The 20,949-nt window shown below is 42.2% G+C and overlaps 1 protein-coding gene across 6 annotated transcripts; it reads left to right on the top strand.

The window, feature by feature from the left end:
• The first annotated feature begins 5,505 nt into the window (after nt 1–5,505).
• Nucleotides 5,506–20,918, top strand: LOC115136720 (dixin-A-like). 6 transcript variants are annotated; one of them, XM_029672446.2, is made up of 15 exons: nt 5,508–6,083; nt 10,670–10,827; nt 10,983–11,152; nt 13,634–13,723; nt 13,990–14,043; nt 14,150–14,200; nt 14,460–14,552; nt 14,707–14,760; nt 14,872–14,961; nt 15,067–15,141; nt 15,386–15,553; nt 15,728–15,794; nt 17,490–17,598; nt 17,867–17,975; nt 20,548–20,918. In XM_029672446.2, exons 1-15 carry the CDS (start codon nt 6,061–6,063, stop codon nt 20,629–20,631), a joined length of 1,395 nt encoding a protein of 464 aa, XP_029528306.1. In that variant the 5' UTR covers nt 5,508–6,060; the 3' UTR covers nt 20,632–20,918. The 6 variants fall into 6 exon arrangements, with proteins under 6 accessions (XP_064880507.1, XP_029528307.1, XP_029528306.1 ...); XM_029672445.2 differs by having other exon boundaries at nt 14,448–14,552; nt 15,389–15,553; XM_029672443.2 differs by having other exon boundaries at nt 5,509–6,083; nt 14,448–14,552; nt 14,875–14,961.
• The last annotated feature ends 31 nt before the right edge of the window (nt 20,919–20,949 follow it).

The following is a 20,949-nucleotide window of genomic DNA, read 5'->3' as shown; positions in this document are numbered from 1 at the left end:
ACAGATCGTTTGACTCAGGGATGTGCCTCCTGTTCCCCCTCAGGTCTTGACCTCACCCTCTCACCTTCCCCTCTACTCACAGATCCTCAAACGCTCGACCTCATTTTACAGCTGCACCTGTTCTTCTTAACCTGGCTGCATCCCTCCAAGTCTCCACCACTACCTAAGGCATCCTTTTCCCTCTTGCTCTCATCCAACCTTCCTACACTGGGTTACTCGGATGGTATCGCGCCGTCCCAATCACCACTCCCCCGACTCTCTCCTCTTCCATCCATCATCTCTTCCCCTGCTCAAAAGGCCCAAATCTCCTGATTCTGCCTCTCACCCTCCAAGCCTCCCTTTCTGCATCCCTTGATTCTTTCTGTTATCCTCCAGGCAAGTGGTCCAGTGCCCTAAGTCTGGAACCATTGGAGCCCTGAACAGCTTCGGGCAAGCCGAGCGGAAATGGAGGAAACAAGCCTAAATAGCCTGCGGACCTGGCATCCTTTCTTTTGCACCAACTCCCTCCTCTCTACATTTTCCTCTTCTGTCTCTGCTGCTAACAGCCACTTTCTACCACTCTAAATTCCAAGCATCTGCCTCTAACCCTAGGAAGCACTTTGCCACCTTCTCCTCCCTCCTGAATCCTCCTCCCCCTCCCACCTCCTCTCTGCAGATGACTTCACAACCATTTTGAAAAGAAGGTCAACGACATCCGATCCTCGTTTGCTAAGTCAAACGACACCGCTGGTTCTGTCACACTGCCCTATGTTCTGACCTCTTTCTCCCCTCTCTGTCCAGATGAAATCTGTTTTGACCTGGTACGCCCAACAACCTGCCATGTTATGACCTGGTATTCCCTCCTGTCTCTTCTCCAGACCATTTCCGGAGACCTTCTCCCTGTACCTCAGCCATGTCATCCCTGACCGCTGCTACGTCCCTTCTGTCTTCAAGAGAGCGAGAGTTGCACCCCCTTCTGAAAAACCTACACTGATCCCTCCGATGTCAACAACTACAGACCAGTATCCCTTCTTTCTTTTCTCTCCAAATGTTCTTGAACGTGCCGTCCTTGGCCAGCTCTGTTATCTACCTCTCAGAATGACCTTTCTTGATCCAAATCAGTCAGGTTTCAAGACTAGTCATTCAACTGAGACTGTTTTCTGTATCACGGAGGCTCCTGTATGCACTGCTAAAGCTAACCTCTCTCCTCTGCTCTCATCCTTTAGACCTATCGGCTGCCTCGATACTGTGAACCATCAGATCCTCCTCTCCACCTCTCCAGTTGGGCATTACCTGGTACTCCCACGCTTATCCTACCTGACAGGTCGTTATTACCAGGTGGCTGTAGAATCTGTCTCCTCACCACTGCGTCACCACTGGCGTCCCCAGGGCTCTGTTCTAGGCCCTCTCCTATTCTCGCTATACACCAAGTCACTTGGCTCTGTCATAACCTCACATGGTCTCTCCTATCATTGCTATGCAGACGACACACAATTAATCTGTCTCCTTTCCCCTTCTGATGACCAGGTGGTAATCGCATCTCTGCATGTCTGGCAGACATATCAGTGTGGATGACATGATCACCACCTCAAGCTGAACTCGGCAAGACGGAGCTGCTCTTCCTCCCGGGAAGGACTGCCCATTCCATGATCTAGCCATCATGTTGACAACTCCATTGTGTCCTCCTCCCAGAGCCAAGAACCTTGGCGTGATCCTGGACAACCTGTCGTTCTATAACTAACATCATTAGGCGGTGGCCCTCCTGTAGGTTCATGCTTACAACATCCGCAGAGTACCCTGCCTCACACAGGAAGCATGCAGGTCCTAATCCAGGCACTTGTCATCTCCATGTCTGGATTACTGCAACTCGCTGTTGGCTGGGCTCCTGCCTTGCCATTAAACCCTACAACTCATCCAGTATGTAGCCATGTTATTACCTTGTGTTCAACCTTCCCTGTATGTACGTCACCCCGTCCTCCGCTATCTCCATGTTATTACTGGCTTCCAGTTTAGCTCCATGTTAAGACCTGGTACTCCTGTACGGAGCATGTTAGGGGACCTGGTACTCCCTCAGTACCTCCAGGTTCTGATCTGGTACACCCAAACAAGGCCATGTTATTACCTCTGGCCTACTCCCTCCCTACCACTGAGGAAGTACAGTTCCCGCTAGCCCAGTCAAAACTGTAGCCATGCTCTGGCCCCCTGGTGGAACAAACTCCTCACGTACGCCATGTTATTACCTGGTATCACCACCTGTATGGAGACACATGTTATTACCTGGTACTCCTGAATACCTAGCCATGTAAAGTAACCTGGTACCCCCTGTAAAAGATTTATTACCTGGTACTATTGTATGGTAGTTCCATGATGTCTTACCTGGTACTCCAATTTTGTATGTAGCCTGTTAAGACCTGGTAAATCCTGTAAATGTAAATGTAATTAATGGTACTCCCTGTATAGCCATGTTTTATAACAACAACAGATCGTTTTGTCTCCTGGATGTGCCATGTTATTACCTGGTACTTAAAAGATTTGCCATGTTGCCCCTGATACTCCTGTATCTACATGTTATTACCATTGGTACTCCCTGTATGGCATGCATCACCCTGGTACTCCTGTATATAAGCCATGTTATTACCTGGTAACCCTCTACAGAGGGTTACCTGGTACTCCCTGTATGTAGCCATGCCATTACCTGGTACCCCTAGTGTCAGAGGTAGCCCATGTTATTATCAAAGGCTCCAGCCACCCTGTATGTAGCCATGTTATTTCTGTTATCTGTATGTAGCCATGTTATTACCTGGAACTCCCTGTATGAGCCATGTTATTACCTACAAGCCTGTATGTAGCCTAAATGTTATTACCTGGTACTCCTTACCTGTAGCCATGTTATTACAACTGGTATGCACCCTGTATGCACACACACACTGGTACTCTACCCTACACACTCACAGATACTTACCTGGTACCACAACCACACATAACATGCACACAAATGTTATTATCTGGTACTCCCTGTATGTAGCCACCGGTACTCCTGTATATAGCCATGTTATTACCTGGTACCCTGTATGTAGCCATGTTATTACCTGGTACTCCTGTATGTAGCCACACCACTCCTGTATGTAGCCATGTTATTACCCGGTACTCACCACACTTTCACACTAGCAATGTAAATTACCTGGTACTCCCTGTATGTAGCCATGTTATTACCTGGTACTCCTGTATATAGCCATGTTATTACCTGGTACTCCCTGTATGTAGCCATGTTATTACCTGGTACTCCTGTATGTAGCCATGTTATTACCTGGTACTCCTGTATGTAGCCATGTTATTACCTGGTACTCCTGTATGTAGCCATGTTATTACCTGGTACTCCCTGTATGTAGCCATGTTATTACCTGGTACTCCCTGTATGTAGCCATGTTATTACCTGGTACTCCCTGTATGTAGCCATGTTATTACCTGGTACTCCTGTATGTAGCCATGTTATTATCTGGTACCTGTATGTAGCCATGTTATTACCCGGTACTCCTGTATATAGCCATGTTATTACCTGGTATGTAGCCATGTTATTACCTGGTACTCCCTGTATGTAGCCATGTTATTACCTGGTACTCCCTGTATGTAGCCATGTTATTACCCTGGTACTCCTGTATGTAGCCATGTTATTACCTGGTACTCCCTGTATGTAGCCATGTTATTACCTGGTACTCCCTGTATGTAGCCATGTTATTACCTGGTACTCCCTGTATGTAGCCATGTTATTACCGGTACTCCTGTATGTAGCCATGTTATTACCTGGTACTCCTGTATGTAGCCATGTTATTACCTGGTACTCCCTGTATGTAGCCATGTTATTACCTGGTACTCCTGTATGTAGCCATGTTATTACCTGGTACTCCCTGTATGTAGCCATGTTATTACCTGGTACTCTGTATGTAGCCTGTTATTACCTGGTACTAGCCATGTTATTACCTGGTACTCCTGTATGTAGCCATGTTATTACCTGGTACTCCTGTATGTAGCCATGTTATTACCTGGTACTCCTGTATGTAGCCATGTTATTACCTGGTACTCCTGTATGTAGCCATGTTATTACCTGGTACTCCCTGTATGTAGCCATGTTATTATCTGGTACTCCCTGTATGTAGCCATGTTATTACCCGGTACTCCCTGTATATAGCCATGTTATTACCTGGTACTCCCTGTATGTAGCCATGTTATTACCTGGTACTCCCTGTATGTAGCCATGTTATTACCTGGTACTCCCTGTATGTAGCCATGTTATTACCCGGTACTCCCTGTATATAGCCATGTAAATTACCTGGTACTCCCTGTATGTAGCCATGTTATTACCTGGTACTCCCTGTATGTAGCCATGTTATTACCTGGTACTCCCTGTATGTAGCCATGTTATTACCCGGTACTCCCTGTATATAGCCATGTTATTACCTGGTACTCCTGTATGTAGCCATGTTATTACCTGGTACTCCCTGTATGTAGCCATGTTATTACCTGGTACTCCCTGTATGTAGCCATGTTATTACCTGGTACTCCCTGTATGTAGCCATGTTATTACCTGGTACTCCCTGTATGTAGCCATGTTATTACCTGGTACTTCCTATATTAATATTTTACTCGTCATTGTTATTTGTTAGTAACTGTGTATTTATTCCTTGTGTCAATATTTCTATTTTCTATTATAACTTTAACTGCATTGTTGGAAAATGGACCCGTAAGTAAGCATTTCACTCTTAGTCTCACCTGTTGTTTACGAAGCATGTGACAAATAAAAATTTGATTTGATTTAATGGGGTAAATATGATACAACTCAATCCCTTTCCCCCGCTGATGCTGCTAGGGCCCAAAAGAGTAAACACCTACCATTAGCATTCCATGTCAAACAAAGCCTTTTGTCTTCATTGCCTCCCTTATTCAAACCAAGATGATCCAAATTTCCCACAGTTTTGGTCAGGCTGATAATACTGTGTTGTGCAAGTGCTATATCTGTCTCCAATCAACAAAAAAATGCATTTAAACTCAGGTTGTGAGTATTTGATTTAATAGAAAACGGATGCTTATTTATCCAAATCATATAGTTCATGTCACATGCTATGATTATAGCTTTAAAATACTATTATTATCCATGCTTAAGCATTATATGTCACAGTATCCTCGATCTGGTTGTTTGAGGTACTCACTCTAAGATAATATATCATTACCCACTCACACATGCTTCAACTTGTTTGATGTGGCTCCATGCAAACCTGTGATTTAGAATCAGCCAAAATGGTTCAGTTGGAAACCACACACCACACAGTGTTAGCCTAGAATATACTGTAGATTAACAGCCCAATGTAAAGGAGATATGTCCCATTTCAGCTACAGTAGCAGCACATACAAACCCCCTCCTCTAGTGAAAGGGGAAGAGTGTGGGAGGGGAGGTATGAAAGAGAGTGTGGGAGGAGGATGTATGAAAGAGTGTGGGAGGGGGAGGGTAAACACTCTGACAGAGTTATGTATGACAGCCTTGCTGCTCACTGAAAGAACAAGGGACAGAGAAAAAAGTCTGTGTGGCTGAGCACTAGAAATACTGTGAGGCGGAGGAAGGAAGATATAGCGTGAGGGTGAGAGAAAAAAATAGAGAAAATATATGGAGGAGGAGAGCTCAGCCACAGGGGGAGTGTGTTCTGAAAAACCAGGCAGAATTCAGCCGCTGGTGAGCCTGAACACCAATCCTCTCCCTTCTGCCACAGGCTGGGAGGGATTGAGACAGGATTTCCATTGGGTTCTTCCAGGGAGTGATTTAGAGAAGAGTCCAGGGCTGTTGATTAGGATTTGTAGCTTTATGTAGGGAATATGCTGGAGAGGATTTGAGTATGCTGTTCGCTGTTATTGCAAATTGCACACAGTAGTGTCTGCGACGTGGAGGCTCAGTCTGCTGGTTAGTGTTGGCAGTGCTGCACCCACCCCTGCTGCTGGGGTTGTTTTGGGGGCTATGTTTCTGACTGACTAGGGCAGCATCACCCACATGCAGGGCAGAGGCTGAATGGGAGGTAAAGAGTGCAACTAACCAGCATGGGAGCCAAACAGATGAAATGGTAAGAGTTGGATTTCACAAATGATTTGCATTATCTCTTGATTTACAAAACATAACTGTCTCTCTCCTTCTCGTTGTTACAATCAGTGGTTGTAATATAGAAATGCAGTGTTTATTCATTGACCAGGGCCTCTACATGTGCCTTGACAGTATGGTGCTACCTTTACAGTGACAGGACTGGTTATGACACCTCGATACAGTGCAAGCACTATGTCATTTAGAAGATGTCATTTATTTGTCTAATCAATATTATCCTATGTTCCTACAATATATATATTTATGTAACAAGTTTTAGAGAAACTAATCATAGTGTGATAGCTCGTAGAAATGGAGTAGTTCACATCATTTTCGGCTTTTGTCTGAATGTAGGTGTGGGCGTGCCTCTCTGGTATGGATACTGTGCATCCGTGTAGTTGTTTGTCTGGAACAGAATCTATAGTCTATGTGAGCTGAATGAGTGATATTGCCTAGCAACGGCTAACTACAGTGTTTGGCATTGCTGTGATTTCCATTTGCAGATCGGCTTACATCTCAGATTTACTTTGATCAGACTGATTAGCATCACACTGTATATGGGCTTGTCCAATCTCACATGGTGTTTTAGTGTTATACAGTATTTAGTTCCAGAGATTAGGATCATCTATGTTTAATATTTGCCCACCATAGTGGAGGTTTTATTTCCAACACAAAATATATTTACAGTAAATACACAAATTACATTATAGTGTAAAAATAGGCCACAGGTGCATGTGATCCTCTTTCAGATATACAATTGAAAAGTTAAATCAATGCTCATTCAGTTAAATTGAAGACATATTTGAATTAAAAACATGTTATTTCAAGAAGATTTACTTTATTTGATATAAAGGGACTGAAAAAGACATTCAAAGGCTGATCTCTTGCTGATCTATGTATCTCTACTGTATGTTGTTGTTTCAGTTGGCACAATAGATCAGCAGGGTACATCTTTTAAGGGAAATCCACAGAAAGTAGAATATGTAGCGATAAAACTACCCAGGACAAAGGAAGGGCGGTGCCACGATGAGAGATTTACACAGAACATTGGTTAGCATGTCCTTCATACTTCTTTGCCTGTAGTTCTTATTACCAGATTATTTGAAATGATTTGCAGTGTTTATCAATGGGAAGTATTTAGGCATAACCACTTCAGTTGAATCAGATAAGATGGCCACCAGACCACAGAGGCTCTGCTTATGTAACCTACTGTCCCTGTTTCTCAGCAGTTCAGTAGAATCAACAAAGTAGGCCCCTTATGACAGAAAACATCCCAAACTTCCTGAATATGATATCTAAATGGTATATAACCTAATTGTCACAACTCTATTGAAGTCATAACACTGTATCTACCATACATCCCTACCAACTCAATGACATATCAATCCAAGCAAGCATCATATGGTACCTGCCTCCACATACAATATTAATCATTTACAGCTGAGGCACAGTAAGAGAGCACATACAGACCCTCCTGTGGCCCAATTAACCCTAATTAATCCCCCTCTGTTCACAGTGTTAGTGAATGGATAAAGGGTGGATAAAGGGCAATTCCATGGTAACAGAGTGATGCTGAGACTCAGATGTTTCACTTTAAAATGTATGTCAAACAAAAACCAGTGATTGCAAAGTTAACAAACCATATAACTATATGCACAAGGACTACTTTTAACAATTTCCACTGAACATTTTACAAAAACACCTTTTGGGAACAGACTGACGATACAAACATTCATTCTGTTCTTCAATAAAGGTGTTTTTTATATATATATTTTCAGTAGACATTTTTAAAAGTAGTCCTTGTGCATAGAGTTGTATGGTTTGTTTAAAGAAGACGGATGCCATCCTAACTACATTAAACCAGACATTAATCTCACACAGACTGTAATGTGAGTCTAATTACTCATGTCAACATCACGCTTCACATTAATTAACATATGGTTACATAAATGCAATCCATCATAATCCACCCATCTTGCATTTCTCTTAAGAAAGATTTGAACATAGTCTCTCTCCCCTTTTCAACATGTAATGTCTAAGGGTTTTAGGATTAATAGTGGCAGAAACTGGCAACAATTATAAAATACAAATACAAAATACAATTAATTACAAAATACCCTAAAAACCAATGTATCAAAATAACATACATAATACTTTTGCAAAGTATTGTATTGAATTAAAATACAAGTATCTTGTATTTTCAAATACAAAATAAATTTGCAAGTACACACTTAACCGTAACAACATTTTCAGTAATGGTAACAAAAGCATTTTACATGCCATGACAGTGATAATGTGGTTGTTTCTACTATGATTGAATGCACTGACTGTAAGTTGCTATCGCTGCTAAATAACAAATGCTAATGTAGATGTAAAAATAAACACTTTATCACGACTCAGGATATGACCCGGATACAGACACAGGAGGCAGATAGTACAGATCTCAGATGAGTTATTGTAAACACAGGGCAGGCAAAGGGCAGGGGTTCGTGATCAGGTCAGAGTCAGGCAGGTACAGGATGGCAGGCAGGCTCGGGGTCAGTACAGGCAGAATAGTCAGAACCCAGAAAACTAGGAAACAGAACTTGAGCAAAAGGAAGACGGGAAAGCACGCTGGTAAGACCTGACGAACTGGCAACAGACAAGAGAACACATGTATAAATACACAGGGGATAATGGGGAAGATGGGCAACACCTGGAGGGGGGTGGAGACAAGCACACGGACAGGTGAAACAGATCAGGGTGTGACACACTTGCAAAGCATGCTAAATATTATTATTCTAATGAGCTCCACCCCTGAACGAGACCACATTTGAATACAAATGTGAATGACTGTAGAGATAGGCAAAAATACATTGAAATGTATCTTGTTATAAAATACCCCAAAGAATGTATGAAAATAAAATAAGAAATACTATTATCAACAATACAGAAAAGTCAGTCAAAAAATACATTTAAAGTAGGCAAAAAACACAAAAGGAATCATAGACTATTTCAGTCAAATGTCCTGTGCAGTTGTAAATCAAACAAATACATGTGTGAACACAACATTTTTGAAATTTCAACTTATTTTGTAAGAAATATGCTCGATATAATTGTCTAGCAGGACTGTTGAAAATTATTTTAATAATACAAAATGCAGCTCTCTGAAGTATCTTGTTAGAAAATACATTGGACTGTAGTCTAGGCCAGTGAAATACAAATGAAAAAATATGCTAAATACATTTAAAATACATGTAACAGAAGTACTGCCTATCTCCAAATGGTGGTCTATTTGGTCCACACAGACAGAAGCATGGTTGTTTTCCCACAGATATGAAGAAAGGGATCACGGAATCCCCCCTCTGGGAGCCATATCTAATGCCTGGGGTTATAGACCACATGTGGCTGGATCCCATTTCTAAAAAACACATGAGAAGAGACAAGACCTCAGGGTGCTTGGAATGTACTCAGAACAGACAAAGATCATCATAACATACAGACTGAGTACATAACGGACTCAGGACATTCTGAAAGAGGAAATCATCCTCTCAGAGACATTGAAATCATTGCCAGTTTTGAACTGATGTCTCCGGAGGAAAAAACAATCCTAAGAATGTGTTGTTACAAAAACTAAAACAGCATGTTTCTAAATCCCGCCCCTATCTGACTGTTTGAAAAAGGAAATAGTTAGTTGTTTGACTCAAATGTGTCCCATTTGTCTGAAGTTGCCTGTAAAGTGCATTTTAATTGAAGTAAAACTTAATATTTTGGACAGTCACTTATGTTTGTGTCAATTAAGTTGAATGAATGAATGAATAAATGAACAAACAAATTCCATCTATGTGTTTACTTACACCCCCTCCGTATTCGAAGGCCCAAAAAATTGCTGCTACTCTGTTTATTATCTATGCGTTGTCACTTTACCTCTACCTCTACCTACATTAACATATTACCTCAATTACCTCGACTAACTGGTGCCCCCGCACATTGACTCTGTATCGGTACCCCCTGTATATAGCCTCGCTAATGTTATTTTATTATTGCTCAATTATTTGTTATTTTTCTTATTTTTCTATTTTACTTCCGTTTATTTTAGTAAATACTTTCTTAATACTTATTTTTCTTAAAACTGCATTGTTGGTTAAGGGCTTGTAAGTAAGCATTTCACTGTAAGGTCGACACCTGCTATATTCGGCGATAACATTTGATTTGATTGGTTGATGGACAGTGAAACTTTTAATTTGGCTCTATATTCCAGCATTTTGGGCCACTATTCGGTCACTATACAGAATGTCATCTCTTATTTGAGTGTATTTTAAAACATGTCTGTCGCATGTGAAACATTTAATCTCAAATCCAAAATGCTGGAGTATAGAGCCATATTAAAAGTTTTAGCCTCACTGTCCAAATAAATACAGAGGGAGTGTATTGTCAGTGTATCATTCTGTTGAAATATTGCTTAGTCTAGATGGCATTTACAGTATATGTAATTTCAAGAAGAATGTCTTCCATGAATATGTATTTATTTAATTTGGCTCGGCAGCAAACAAACTCATTCCTTATTCTTGTCTTTCCCACAAACTGTTGCAGCCTCAGTTCAGCCAGCCCTGCACACTCCCCTAAAGAAGAGTACATCATCGCTCAGTCCACAGACACTCCTAAAGAAGCATTTATCTCAGCTCAATCTGAAGACCACGCCGAGCCTGGAGATGACAAATCAGAGTTGACGGAAAGGAAATCTGATACAGGTTGGCTGCACATTCATTTGCTCGTTCCTGAAATCTGTTTCCATTTGATTTATCTGCTACATAAATGACGTTTTATCATGCCCGGTCTGTCTCTGTCTGTCCATGCCTCCATCTCTCCCTCTGTCTGTTTGTCCGGCTGTGTGTCTGCCCTCCAGAAGAGGTGTTGTCTCTCTGTGGCCTGTGTCCGACCCCGGGGCATAGTGGGCCAGAGGAGGAGAGATCATGGGAAGAGCAGCTGGAGTGTCACCAGGAGCAGCTGGAGTGTCACCAGGAGCAGCTGGAAAAGGAGATGCAGGAGGCCAGGAGGATGGTGTTCCGCCTGCAGGTAACTAACACACACACACACACACACACACACACACACGCGATATTGTAGTAAACTAAAACTAAAACAATTTAGTAAACTGAAATAAAATAATTAACAAACCTGTTTCAAAAACTACAATTATACTGAAACTATTGTATTTGACTCCAAAACTAACTAAAATAAATAATAAATAAAAACCATCATGAATTACATTGCATTCGGAAAGTATTCAGACCTCTTGACTGTTTCCACATTTTGTTAAGTTACAGCCTCATTCTAAAATCGATTAAATTGTTTCCCCCCCTCATCAATCCACACACAATACCCCATAATGACAAAGCAAAAACTGTTTTAAAAAAAAAAAAATGTTTGCAAATGTATTACAAAAAAAACTGAAATATCACATTTCCATAAGTATTCAGACCCTTAACTCAGTACTTTGTTGAAGCACCGTTGGCAGTGATTACAGCCTGGAGTCTTCTTGGGTATGACACTACAAGCTTGGCACACAAAGAGTTCAATCTTGGTTTCATCAGACTAGAGAATCTTGTTAATCATGGTCTGAGAGTCCTGAACTCCAAGCGTGCTGTCATGTGCCTTTTACTGAGGAGTAGCTTCTCTCTGGCCACTTTACCATAAAGGCCTAATTGGTGGAGTGCTGCAGAGATGGTTGTCCTTCTGTAAGGTTCTCCACAGAGGAGTGACCATCAGGTTCTTGGTCACCTCCCTGACCAAGGCCCTTCTCTCCCGATTGTTATATTTCGTCGGGTGGCCAGCTCTAGGAAGAGTCATGGTGGTTCAAAACTTCTTCCATTTAAGAATGATGGAGGCCACTGTTTTCTTGGGGACCTTCAATGCTGCAGAATTCTTTTGGACCCTTCCCCAGATCTGTGCCTCGACACAATCCTTTCTCGGAGCTCTACGTACAATTCCTTCGACCTCATGGCTTGGTTTTTGCTCTGACATGCACTGTCAACTGTGGGAACTTATATAGACAGGTGTGTGCCTTTCCAAATCATGTCCAGTCAATTGAATTTACCACAGGTGGACTCCAATGAAGTTGTAGAAACATCTCAAGGGTAATTAATGGAAACAGGATGCACCTGGGCTCAATTTCGAGTCTCATATCAAAGGGCCTGAATACTTATGTAAATAAGTATTCAAAAAACCTGTTTTCGCTTTGTCATTATGTGTGTGTAGATTGATGATTGAAGAGAGAAAACATGTATTTAATCAATTTTAGAATAAGGCTGTAATGTAACAAAATATGGAAAAAGTCAAGTGGTCTGAATACTTTCCAAATGCACTGTATGTTCAGTTTTAGAATTTACAAGCTTTTCTTCTAATGGGGTTTTCAAGCTGCTGAATCTGGTGGGTTAGACATTTACTTAATAATTTAAAGATAGACTCAGTGAGATGACTTTGCCATGAGCAGCACCACAGATATTGGGCGCGTTTGAATGGTAAGGCTAATCCAACCGACTGTAGACGAAAGTCGAGGAGTGAAGTAGGGGAGTGAAGTAGGGGAGTGAAGTAGGGGAGGTGCATCTGATAAGAATCAGCTGAGAAGTTTAGCCTCCCGCTTCAGCGCTCCTGGTTGTTGCAGAAATGGACCCACTACTACTGTTACTTGGTGCATCTACGTCATCTCGCTGAGTCTACCTTCAAACCTATCCTAACCTATGACCTGACCCAGCACCTTATGCATTACTGCCCCACAGGGTCAAGAAGTGACCTCCCAAAAAACCCAAACACTTTGCAACACTTAAATGGCTCCTAGCCTCCCACGCATAGGCTTTGTTCTGTCACTAACACTAAAACGATATAATATAAAAACGAAATAGAAATGTTTTTATGATACAATAACTAAATAAAAATGAATAAAATGGAACTGAAAACCAACTGAAACTAAACTGATTTCAAATGAAAATATTTAAACTAATAGAAGAAAAAATAATATAAAAACACAAAACTATAATAACCTTAACACACACACTCTACAGATACACACAGATAGATACAGTGTCAGACATACAAACATAGCTTTATGTGAACATCTTTAGTATGTATAAGATGTATCCCTCCAAGACTCCAGCTAAGGTAAGTATACAATGAGATTGTGATCATCCAAACATAATCTGGTATCAAGGATCTGAGTGCTCTTAATCTAGCACAATCTAATCTATCCTGTCAGGTATAAAAATCACCCCCCACCTCTACCCCACCCTGCCCAACTGAGGATGATCACATGAAAGTGTGATCATGTCCAAGCCAAACATTTGCTCTATGTTCACTGTCCAGTTCAGGTTGGCAGCCTTGTGGTGTATGTGAGGTCGTACATCCATATCGGTGTGTGTGTCTGACATGTTTTTATGCATGTGATGTGGTCAACAGGCTTTATTTCTCTCTGGTGTGTGTTTATACTGTGAAATGTATTCTGGGTGTGTAGGCTTTATCTTATGTGTACAGTATGTGTCCATCCCTCTCTTCTCTCTCCAGGCTCTACTGCTGCACGGCTCTCTCCCTGAGGACGAGCAGGATGTCTCCATGGGCTTCGGGGATAGCAGGGCTAACTCTGAGCAGCAGCTGGTACTGTGTCCGCCCCCATCCTCTCTCTACATTCACTTTAGATCGTATGGCATGTTCAGCCACTCACTGTGATGTAGCAGTGTCAGACCCTGGCACGCTATAATGTTTTTACTGTCACTCTAGAGTCCAGAAAAGACGCAGATACTGTAGAAGTGTGAATGAGTCTGTTATCTGCTTAGCCTGCTTTCATGCCAGGCCACCGTCTCTTCATAAGCTCTGGCATTTGTCTGTTTTCTCATAATGCCTCTCATCCCCTCGCTTTGAAGGTTCTAATCCGCAGTCGTCTGGACCAAAGCATGGAGGAGGCTCTTGATCTGAAGGTACAGTAAGCAAAAGTAATTGGGCTTAATGTGGATGAGCTGCTTTCAGAGCACATACCTTCCCCTAATGAAATGTCTGAGTCTGTCTGTCTCTCTGTCATCTCAGAGGGAGCTTCTGAGGCACAAGCAGGAGGCACGGCACCTTCAGGCCATTAAGGTAAAGCCTGCCAGTCAAACCCTTCAGTTTGTTTGGATTGTTACTTATACATAGATTAGTGGCTTTTATTCAGTTCTCATGCCAGCTCTGGGTAGAGAAACAGACCCTTTTAGCCTCCACTGTTCCTTTACAGAAGAGTGGTGTGCTCTGTTTAAGGCTTCATAATGATCCATATTCGTGGGTCCTTACTCTTTGGTAGGCAAGCCAGCCTCTCTAGCGTTGTCTTTGATCTGCCTTTCCTCATTAGGATGCTCTTCAGCAGCGTATGTCTGTACAGGAGGCTGCGGTGCTGCAGCTGAAGCAGGAGCTACTGAGGTGCAGTATGGACAAAGAGCAACTGGAGGGGGAGAACGTGAGTCAAATTATATGATAATACATACGTTGACATTTAGAATGAATATTTGACCTTTATATTCAATGGCTCTATCTATTTATGTATTCAAATATTCACAAAATGTTTTGTTCATCCACATTACAAATATAAGTATATATTTGTATATTTGTAGGCAGAGCTCAAACGGAAATTGAGCGATCGGAACAAACTGCTCAGTGAATATGAGGTAAGATCAGAACATTTTCCATTTTAACATACTTTAACATTTGGATATGATTATGTGGTTGAAATGTATCAAAGTATCACAGATATCACAGTGATATGTCTATAAAACCAGCAGAAACTTGGAAAAAAGGATAGACTACTTCAGCAACAGCAATTGAAACTGGACGATGCTCGGCACAACTCTAATGAAGGAAGCCATAGGGTATGGTACCATAATCAAACTGCTTCCACTTCACTTACAGTAAATGACATGTATTCATTGTAGCTTGTGAAGTTGGTGAGATATATTATGTCTGTTTTTCTTCAGTCATCTAGGAGTGAAAAGAGTGGGTACAGTAACTCTGTGGGCCCAGCCCCTGGTCCGGCCTTCCAACACACAGCGGTGAGTCATGCACACCTATGAACATTTCCTACATGTGTTTACATGTTGGTTGGAGGGAGGGGGTGATTCATTAAATGTGTGTTTTAGATATGTTTCATGTCATCCTTATAGCTGTTTCTAGAGCTAGAGACCTAATAGAGGTTAAAGGCCATGGCTAAATGATCAACAACCTTCAAATGTGCCTGGACACAAGTTCTAGTGGTTTATGTCATTATGTGTCTGTGTGGGTTTGTGTGTGTGTTAGCAGGGGGAGGAACTGCAGCTGGTAAGGGAGGCCCTGCGTAGTCTGAGGGATGGCTTCTCAGGTCACGACCCTCAGCATCACACCCTGGACACACTGGAGCAAGGGGTGGCCAGTCTCATGGACCGCCTATACACACTCGACACACGCCGCAGGCAGCAGGACAGAGGGGTACATGCACACACACACAGCAATACACACAGAGGACCACAGAGAAGGGTGCTGTGTGTGTGTGCTGTTAGCGTGATATTATGCACCTGATGTGATAATCATGTTTATCGTGTGCACATCGTGACTGATTGAATTGGCATTTATCTTAGTAACTGAGACTCTGTCTTCTTGTAGGGTCAGTACAAGTCACCAGGACGAAGAGCCAACCCCACAGACAGGGACTCATGGCCACCCAGCTCAAGTAAGATGTACCGTTTGTTTTGCCGTTCTCAACAATCTTGCTAATTCTCTTCATGCAACTTTATTTAATTGTGTAATTCAATTACATTGAGCACATGTTAGGAGGTATTGAGGATTTGAATTAGCTAGGCTGGCTATCTGTAGAGAAAAGGGTCATATTAATCCAACTTGATCTGGTCCACATAATTATTGAAGATTCAGCCTCCAGGTACCTATCAAATGATTTGACTTATATTAGAGATTTCCACCAATACAACACCAGAGCACTAGACCCTGATATTGCCTGTTTTAAATGTAATAGTCTATCTGGTAAGAACACCTTTTTATATACTGACGCTGTTGAGTGGAACCAACTATCACAGCAACTCAAAGCCATGCCGACCATAGTTGAGGAGACTAAATTACTTGTTGTTACCTTAGATTGTAAACTGTCATGGTCAAAAAATATAGATTCAATGGTTGTATAGATGGGGAGAGGTCTGTCCGTAATAAAGAGATGCTCTGCTTTTTTGACACCACACTCCACAAAGCAAATCCTGCAGGTTCTAGTTTTATCTTATCTTGATTATTATCCAGTCATATGGTCAAGTGCTGCAAAGAAAGACCTAGTTAAGCTGCAGCTGACCCAGAACAGAGCGACACATCTTGCTCTTGTTGTAATCAGAAAGATATTATTAATACTATACATGCCAGTCTCTCTTGGCTAAGAGTTGAGGAAAGACTGACTGTGTCACTTCTTGTGTTGGAAATTCCAAATGGTTTGCATAGTCAACTTACACACAGCTTGACACACACACTTACCCCACCAGACATGCCACCAGGGGTGTTTTCACAGTCCCCAGGTCCAGAACACACTTACCCCACCAGACATGCCACCAGGGGTGTTTTCACAGTCCCCAGGTCCAGAACACACTTACCCCACCAGACATGCCACCAGGGGTGTTTTCACAGTCCCCAGGTCCAGAACACACTTACCCCACCAGACATGCCACCAGGGGTGTTTTCATAGTCCCCAGGGCCAGAACAAATTCAAGAAAACGTACAGTATTATGCAGAGCCATGAGTGCATGGAACTCCCTTCCATCTTATATAGCAGAAGTAAACAGCAAACCTGGTTTCAAAAGACAAATAAAGCAACACTTCAAGGCACAACGCCTCTCCCCATGTGACGTACTTGTTGTGTGTATGTACTGACATGTATGTGGAACTCATTCAATGCACACACTACATGTTAATGTTTTTAAATGCATGCAAATTGTAATGTCTGTTTCGTAATGTGTCAGACCTCAGTAAGGCTAGCTGTCGCCATCGGTGTCGGCTAATGGGGGATCCTAATAAATCAAATCAAAATCACAACTTCATTTAAAAAGTATCTTACGCTGGCTAATGATCGAGCAATAGAAATAGAAATAACAAATGTGTCTGTATCTATGTCATGTGTCTATATCTATGTCATGAGTCTATCTATGTCATGTGTCTGTATCTATGTCATGTGTCTGTATCTATATCATGTGTCTATCTATGTCATGTGTCTGTATCTATGTAATATACTGTTTTAGCACCATGGAAATAAGTATGACTTTCTTGTGATGGCCCTGTCATTTTTATTTGTATGTTTTTTCATTGGCAAATTAAATCAATCAATCCTGTCTTTAAGCTGTAGCCAATAAGCCGACCAATATGTTTTTGTTTTCAGAAATAGCTCACTCCCACAGTAGTCCTGGCCTGGACTCCACAGTCTCCACTAAAGTTCTCTACTTCACTGATCGCTCACTCACTCCTTTCCTGGTCAACATCTCCAAAAGGTACGAATCCAGAATCCCTCTCTGGGTCTTGAAGATGTCCATTGCACGTGTATCTTTGTGTTGTATGGTTGCGTGCTGCCTGGATGTTAATGTATATGTTAGTACACATGTATATTTTTAGGGTATTGAATGCATGCATGTGTGTCATTGGTGTGTGTGTTGTGTGTCTATGTGCCGTAGCGTTGTGAGGGAATGTGCATGTCTGTGTCTCTGCACAGATCAATGTACCATGATGCCATCTGACAGTGGGACTGTGCTGTGCTGTTAGGCTGGGTGAGGTGACTCTGAGAGACTTCAAGGCAGCGGTGGACCGCCAGGGTAGCTTCAGGTACCACTTCAAAGCCCTCGACCCAGAGTTTGGGACTGTGAAGGAGGAGGTAGGCATGTTTTGGATTACAGCTTTGGGGTTACATTTAGATAGGGTCAACCACTGAGGCAGAAATGACAAATGACCAAAATGAAAAGATAAAACACATGGAATTGGCAATAGTTCCGAAACCCAATAACTATTTTAAGATCAGAGACGAGGATTCTCTATAGTTGATAAACAACAGTTGAAATCGGAGGTTTACATACACCTTAGCCAAATACATTTCAACTCAGTTTTTCACAATTCCTGACATTTAATCCTATTAAAAATTCCCTGTTTTAGGTCAGTTAGGATCACCACTTTATTTTAAGAATGTGAAATGTCAGAATAATAATAGTTGAGAGAACGATTTATTTCAGCTTTTATAAATTCATCACATTCCCAGTCAGCCAGAAGTTTACATACACTCAACAGTATTTGGTAGCATTGCCTTTAAATTGTTTAACTTGGGTCAAACGTTTCGGGTAGCCTTCCACAAGCTTCCCACAATACGTTGGGTGAATTTTGGCCCATTCCTCCTGACAGAGCTGGTGTAACTGAGTCAGGTTTGTAGGCCTCCTTGCTTGCACCTTTTTCAGTTCTGCCCACTAATGTTCTATAGGATTGAGGTCAGGGCTTTGTGATGGCCACTCCAATACCTTGACTTTGTTGTCCTTAAGCCATTTTGCCACAACTTTGGAAGTATGCTTGGGGTCATTGTTCATTTGGAAGATCCATTTGCGACCAAGATTTAACATGATTTAACACTGATGTCCTGAGATGTTGCTTCCATATATCCACATACTTTTCTTTCCTTGTGATGCCATCTATTTTGTGAAGTGCACCAGTCCCTCCTGCAGCAAAGCACTGCCACAACATGATTCCACCCCCGTGCTTCACGGTTGGGATAGTGTTCTTCGGCTTGCAAGCATACCCCTTTTTCCTCCAAATATAACGATGGTCATTATGGCCAAACAGTTCTATTTATGTTTCATCAGACCAGAGGACATTTCTCCAAAAAGTATGATGTTTGTCCCCATGTGCAGTTGCAAACCGTAATCTGTCTTTTTTATGCCGGTTTTGGAGCAGTGGCTTCTTCTTTGCTGAGCAGCCTTTCAGGTTATGTTGATATAGGACTCATTTTACTGTGGATATATATACTTTTGTACCGGTTTCCTCCAGCATCTTCACATGGTCCTTTGCTGTTGTTCTGGATTGATTTGTAAACTTCCAACTTCAACTGTATATATACAAGAGTGTGTGGACACAGCTTCAAATTGGTGGATTTGGCTATTTCAGCCACATCCGTTGCTGACAGGTGTATAAAATTGAGCACACAGCTATGCAATCTCCATAGACAAACATTGGCAGTAGAATGGCCTTACTGAAGAGCTCAGTGACTTTCAACATGACACGGTCATAGAATGCCACCTTTCCAACAGGTCAGTTGGTCAAATTTCTGCCATGTTAGAGCTGCCCCAGTCAACTGTAAGTGCTGTTAATGTGAAGTGGAAACATCTAAGAGCAACAACGGCTCAGCCGCGAAGTGGTAGGCCACACCTCACAGAATGGGACCACCATGTGCTGAAGCGCGTAGCGCGTAAAATCATCTGTCCTCGGTTGCAACACTCAGTACTGAGTTCCAAACTGCCTCTGGAAGCAACCTCAGCACAATAACTGTTTGTCAGGAGCTTCATGAAATGGTTTTCCATGGACGAGCAGCCGCACACAAGCCTAAGATCACCATGCGCAATGCCAAATGTCAGCTGGACTGGTGTAAAGCTCACCGCCATTGGACTCTGGAGAGGTGGAAACACGTTCTCTGGAGTGATGAATCACGCTTTACCATCTGGCAGTCTGAAGGATGAATTTGGGTTTGGCGGATGCCAGGAGAACGCTACTTGACAAATATATAAATACAGTGGGGCAAAAAAGTAGTTAGTCAGCCACCAATTGTGCAAGTTCTCCCACTTAAAAATACTTTTTTGCCCCACTGTATATAGTGCCAACTGTAAAGTTTGTTGGAGGAGGAATAATGCTTCGGGCTAGGCTCCTTAGGTACAGCGAAGGGGAATCTTAACGCTACAGCGTACAATGACATTCTATACCATTCTGTGCTTCCAACTTTGTGGCAACAGTTTGGGGAAGGCCCTTTCCTGTTTCAGCATGACAATGCTCCTGTGCACAAAGAGGTCCGTATAAAAATGGTTTGTCGAGATCGGTGTGGAAGACCTTGATTTGCCTGCACAGAGCCCTGAACTTAACCCCATCGAACACCTTTGGGATGAATTGGAACACCAACTGCGAGCCAGGCCTAATCGCCCAACATCAGTGCCCGACCTTGTGGCTGAATGGAAGTCCCTGCAGCAATGTTTCAACATCTAGTGGAAAGCCTTCCCAGAGGAGTGGAGGCTGTTTTGGCAGAAAAGGGGGTACCAACTCCATATTAATGCCCATGATTTTGGAATGAGATGTTCGACGAGCAGGTGTTCACATACTTTTGGTCATGTAGTGTATGTGTTTAGAGACTGTCTGTGCCTGTATATGTCATAGTTTATATTATAAGAGCCTGCCTGTCTGGTTCTGGTTGGTGTTCTCAGGTGTTCCAGGATGGAGCGCTGGTGCCTGGCTGGGAGGGGAAGATAGTGGCCTGGGTGGAGGAGGACCATGGAGAGAGACGGTAGAAGTGGGAACCAACCAACCATAGAGGGAACCACTAGCCTCAAACTGTGACCACTGGACAATGATGCCATAACACCCTCTCAGTATTCACAGCAGCCCTGAAGAGGTAGCTATTATACCAATTGGGATCAATCTATTTATTACTGTTTCGAGATGAAACCATACTTTCAAAAATGTCTCTTTCCTATGGACATTTGACTTACAGTAACTGTTTGAAGTACAAGTTCTAGTTGCCAAACATGAATGAATACAATTTTTACGTTTTAATAAACATGGATTATTGCATGAATATTGACTATTTGTGAACTATTTCCTAGACA

Source organism: Oncorhynchus nerka, linkage group LG11 (assembly GCF_034236695.1).
Source record: "Oncorhynchus nerka isolate Pitt River linkage group LG11, Oner_Uvic_2.0, whole genome shotgun sequence".
In the NCBI taxonomy this organism is placed as follows: domain Eukaryota; kingdom Metazoa; phylum Chordata; class Actinopteri; order Salmoniformes; family Salmonidae; genus Oncorhynchus; species Oncorhynchus nerka.
This window is presented reverse-complemented; position numbering and strand designations above follow the sequence as displayed.

What these genes read in the sequence shown, in the direction of transcription:
- LOC115136720 (XM_029672442.2), top strand. Translation starts at nt 6,061, where the DNA reads ATGGGAGCCAAACAGATGAAATG. An exon ending in AGCAACTGGAGGGGGAGAAC is followed by an intron (nt 14,553 to 14,706) that starts GTGAGTCAAATT and finishes GTATATTTGTAG; the next exon opens with GCAGAGCTCAAACGGAAATT. An exon ending in TTGGGACTGTGAAGGAGGAG is followed by an intron (nt 17,976 to 20,547) that starts GTAGGCATGTTT and finishes TGGTGTTCTCAG; the next exon opens with GTGTTCCAGGATGGAGCGCT.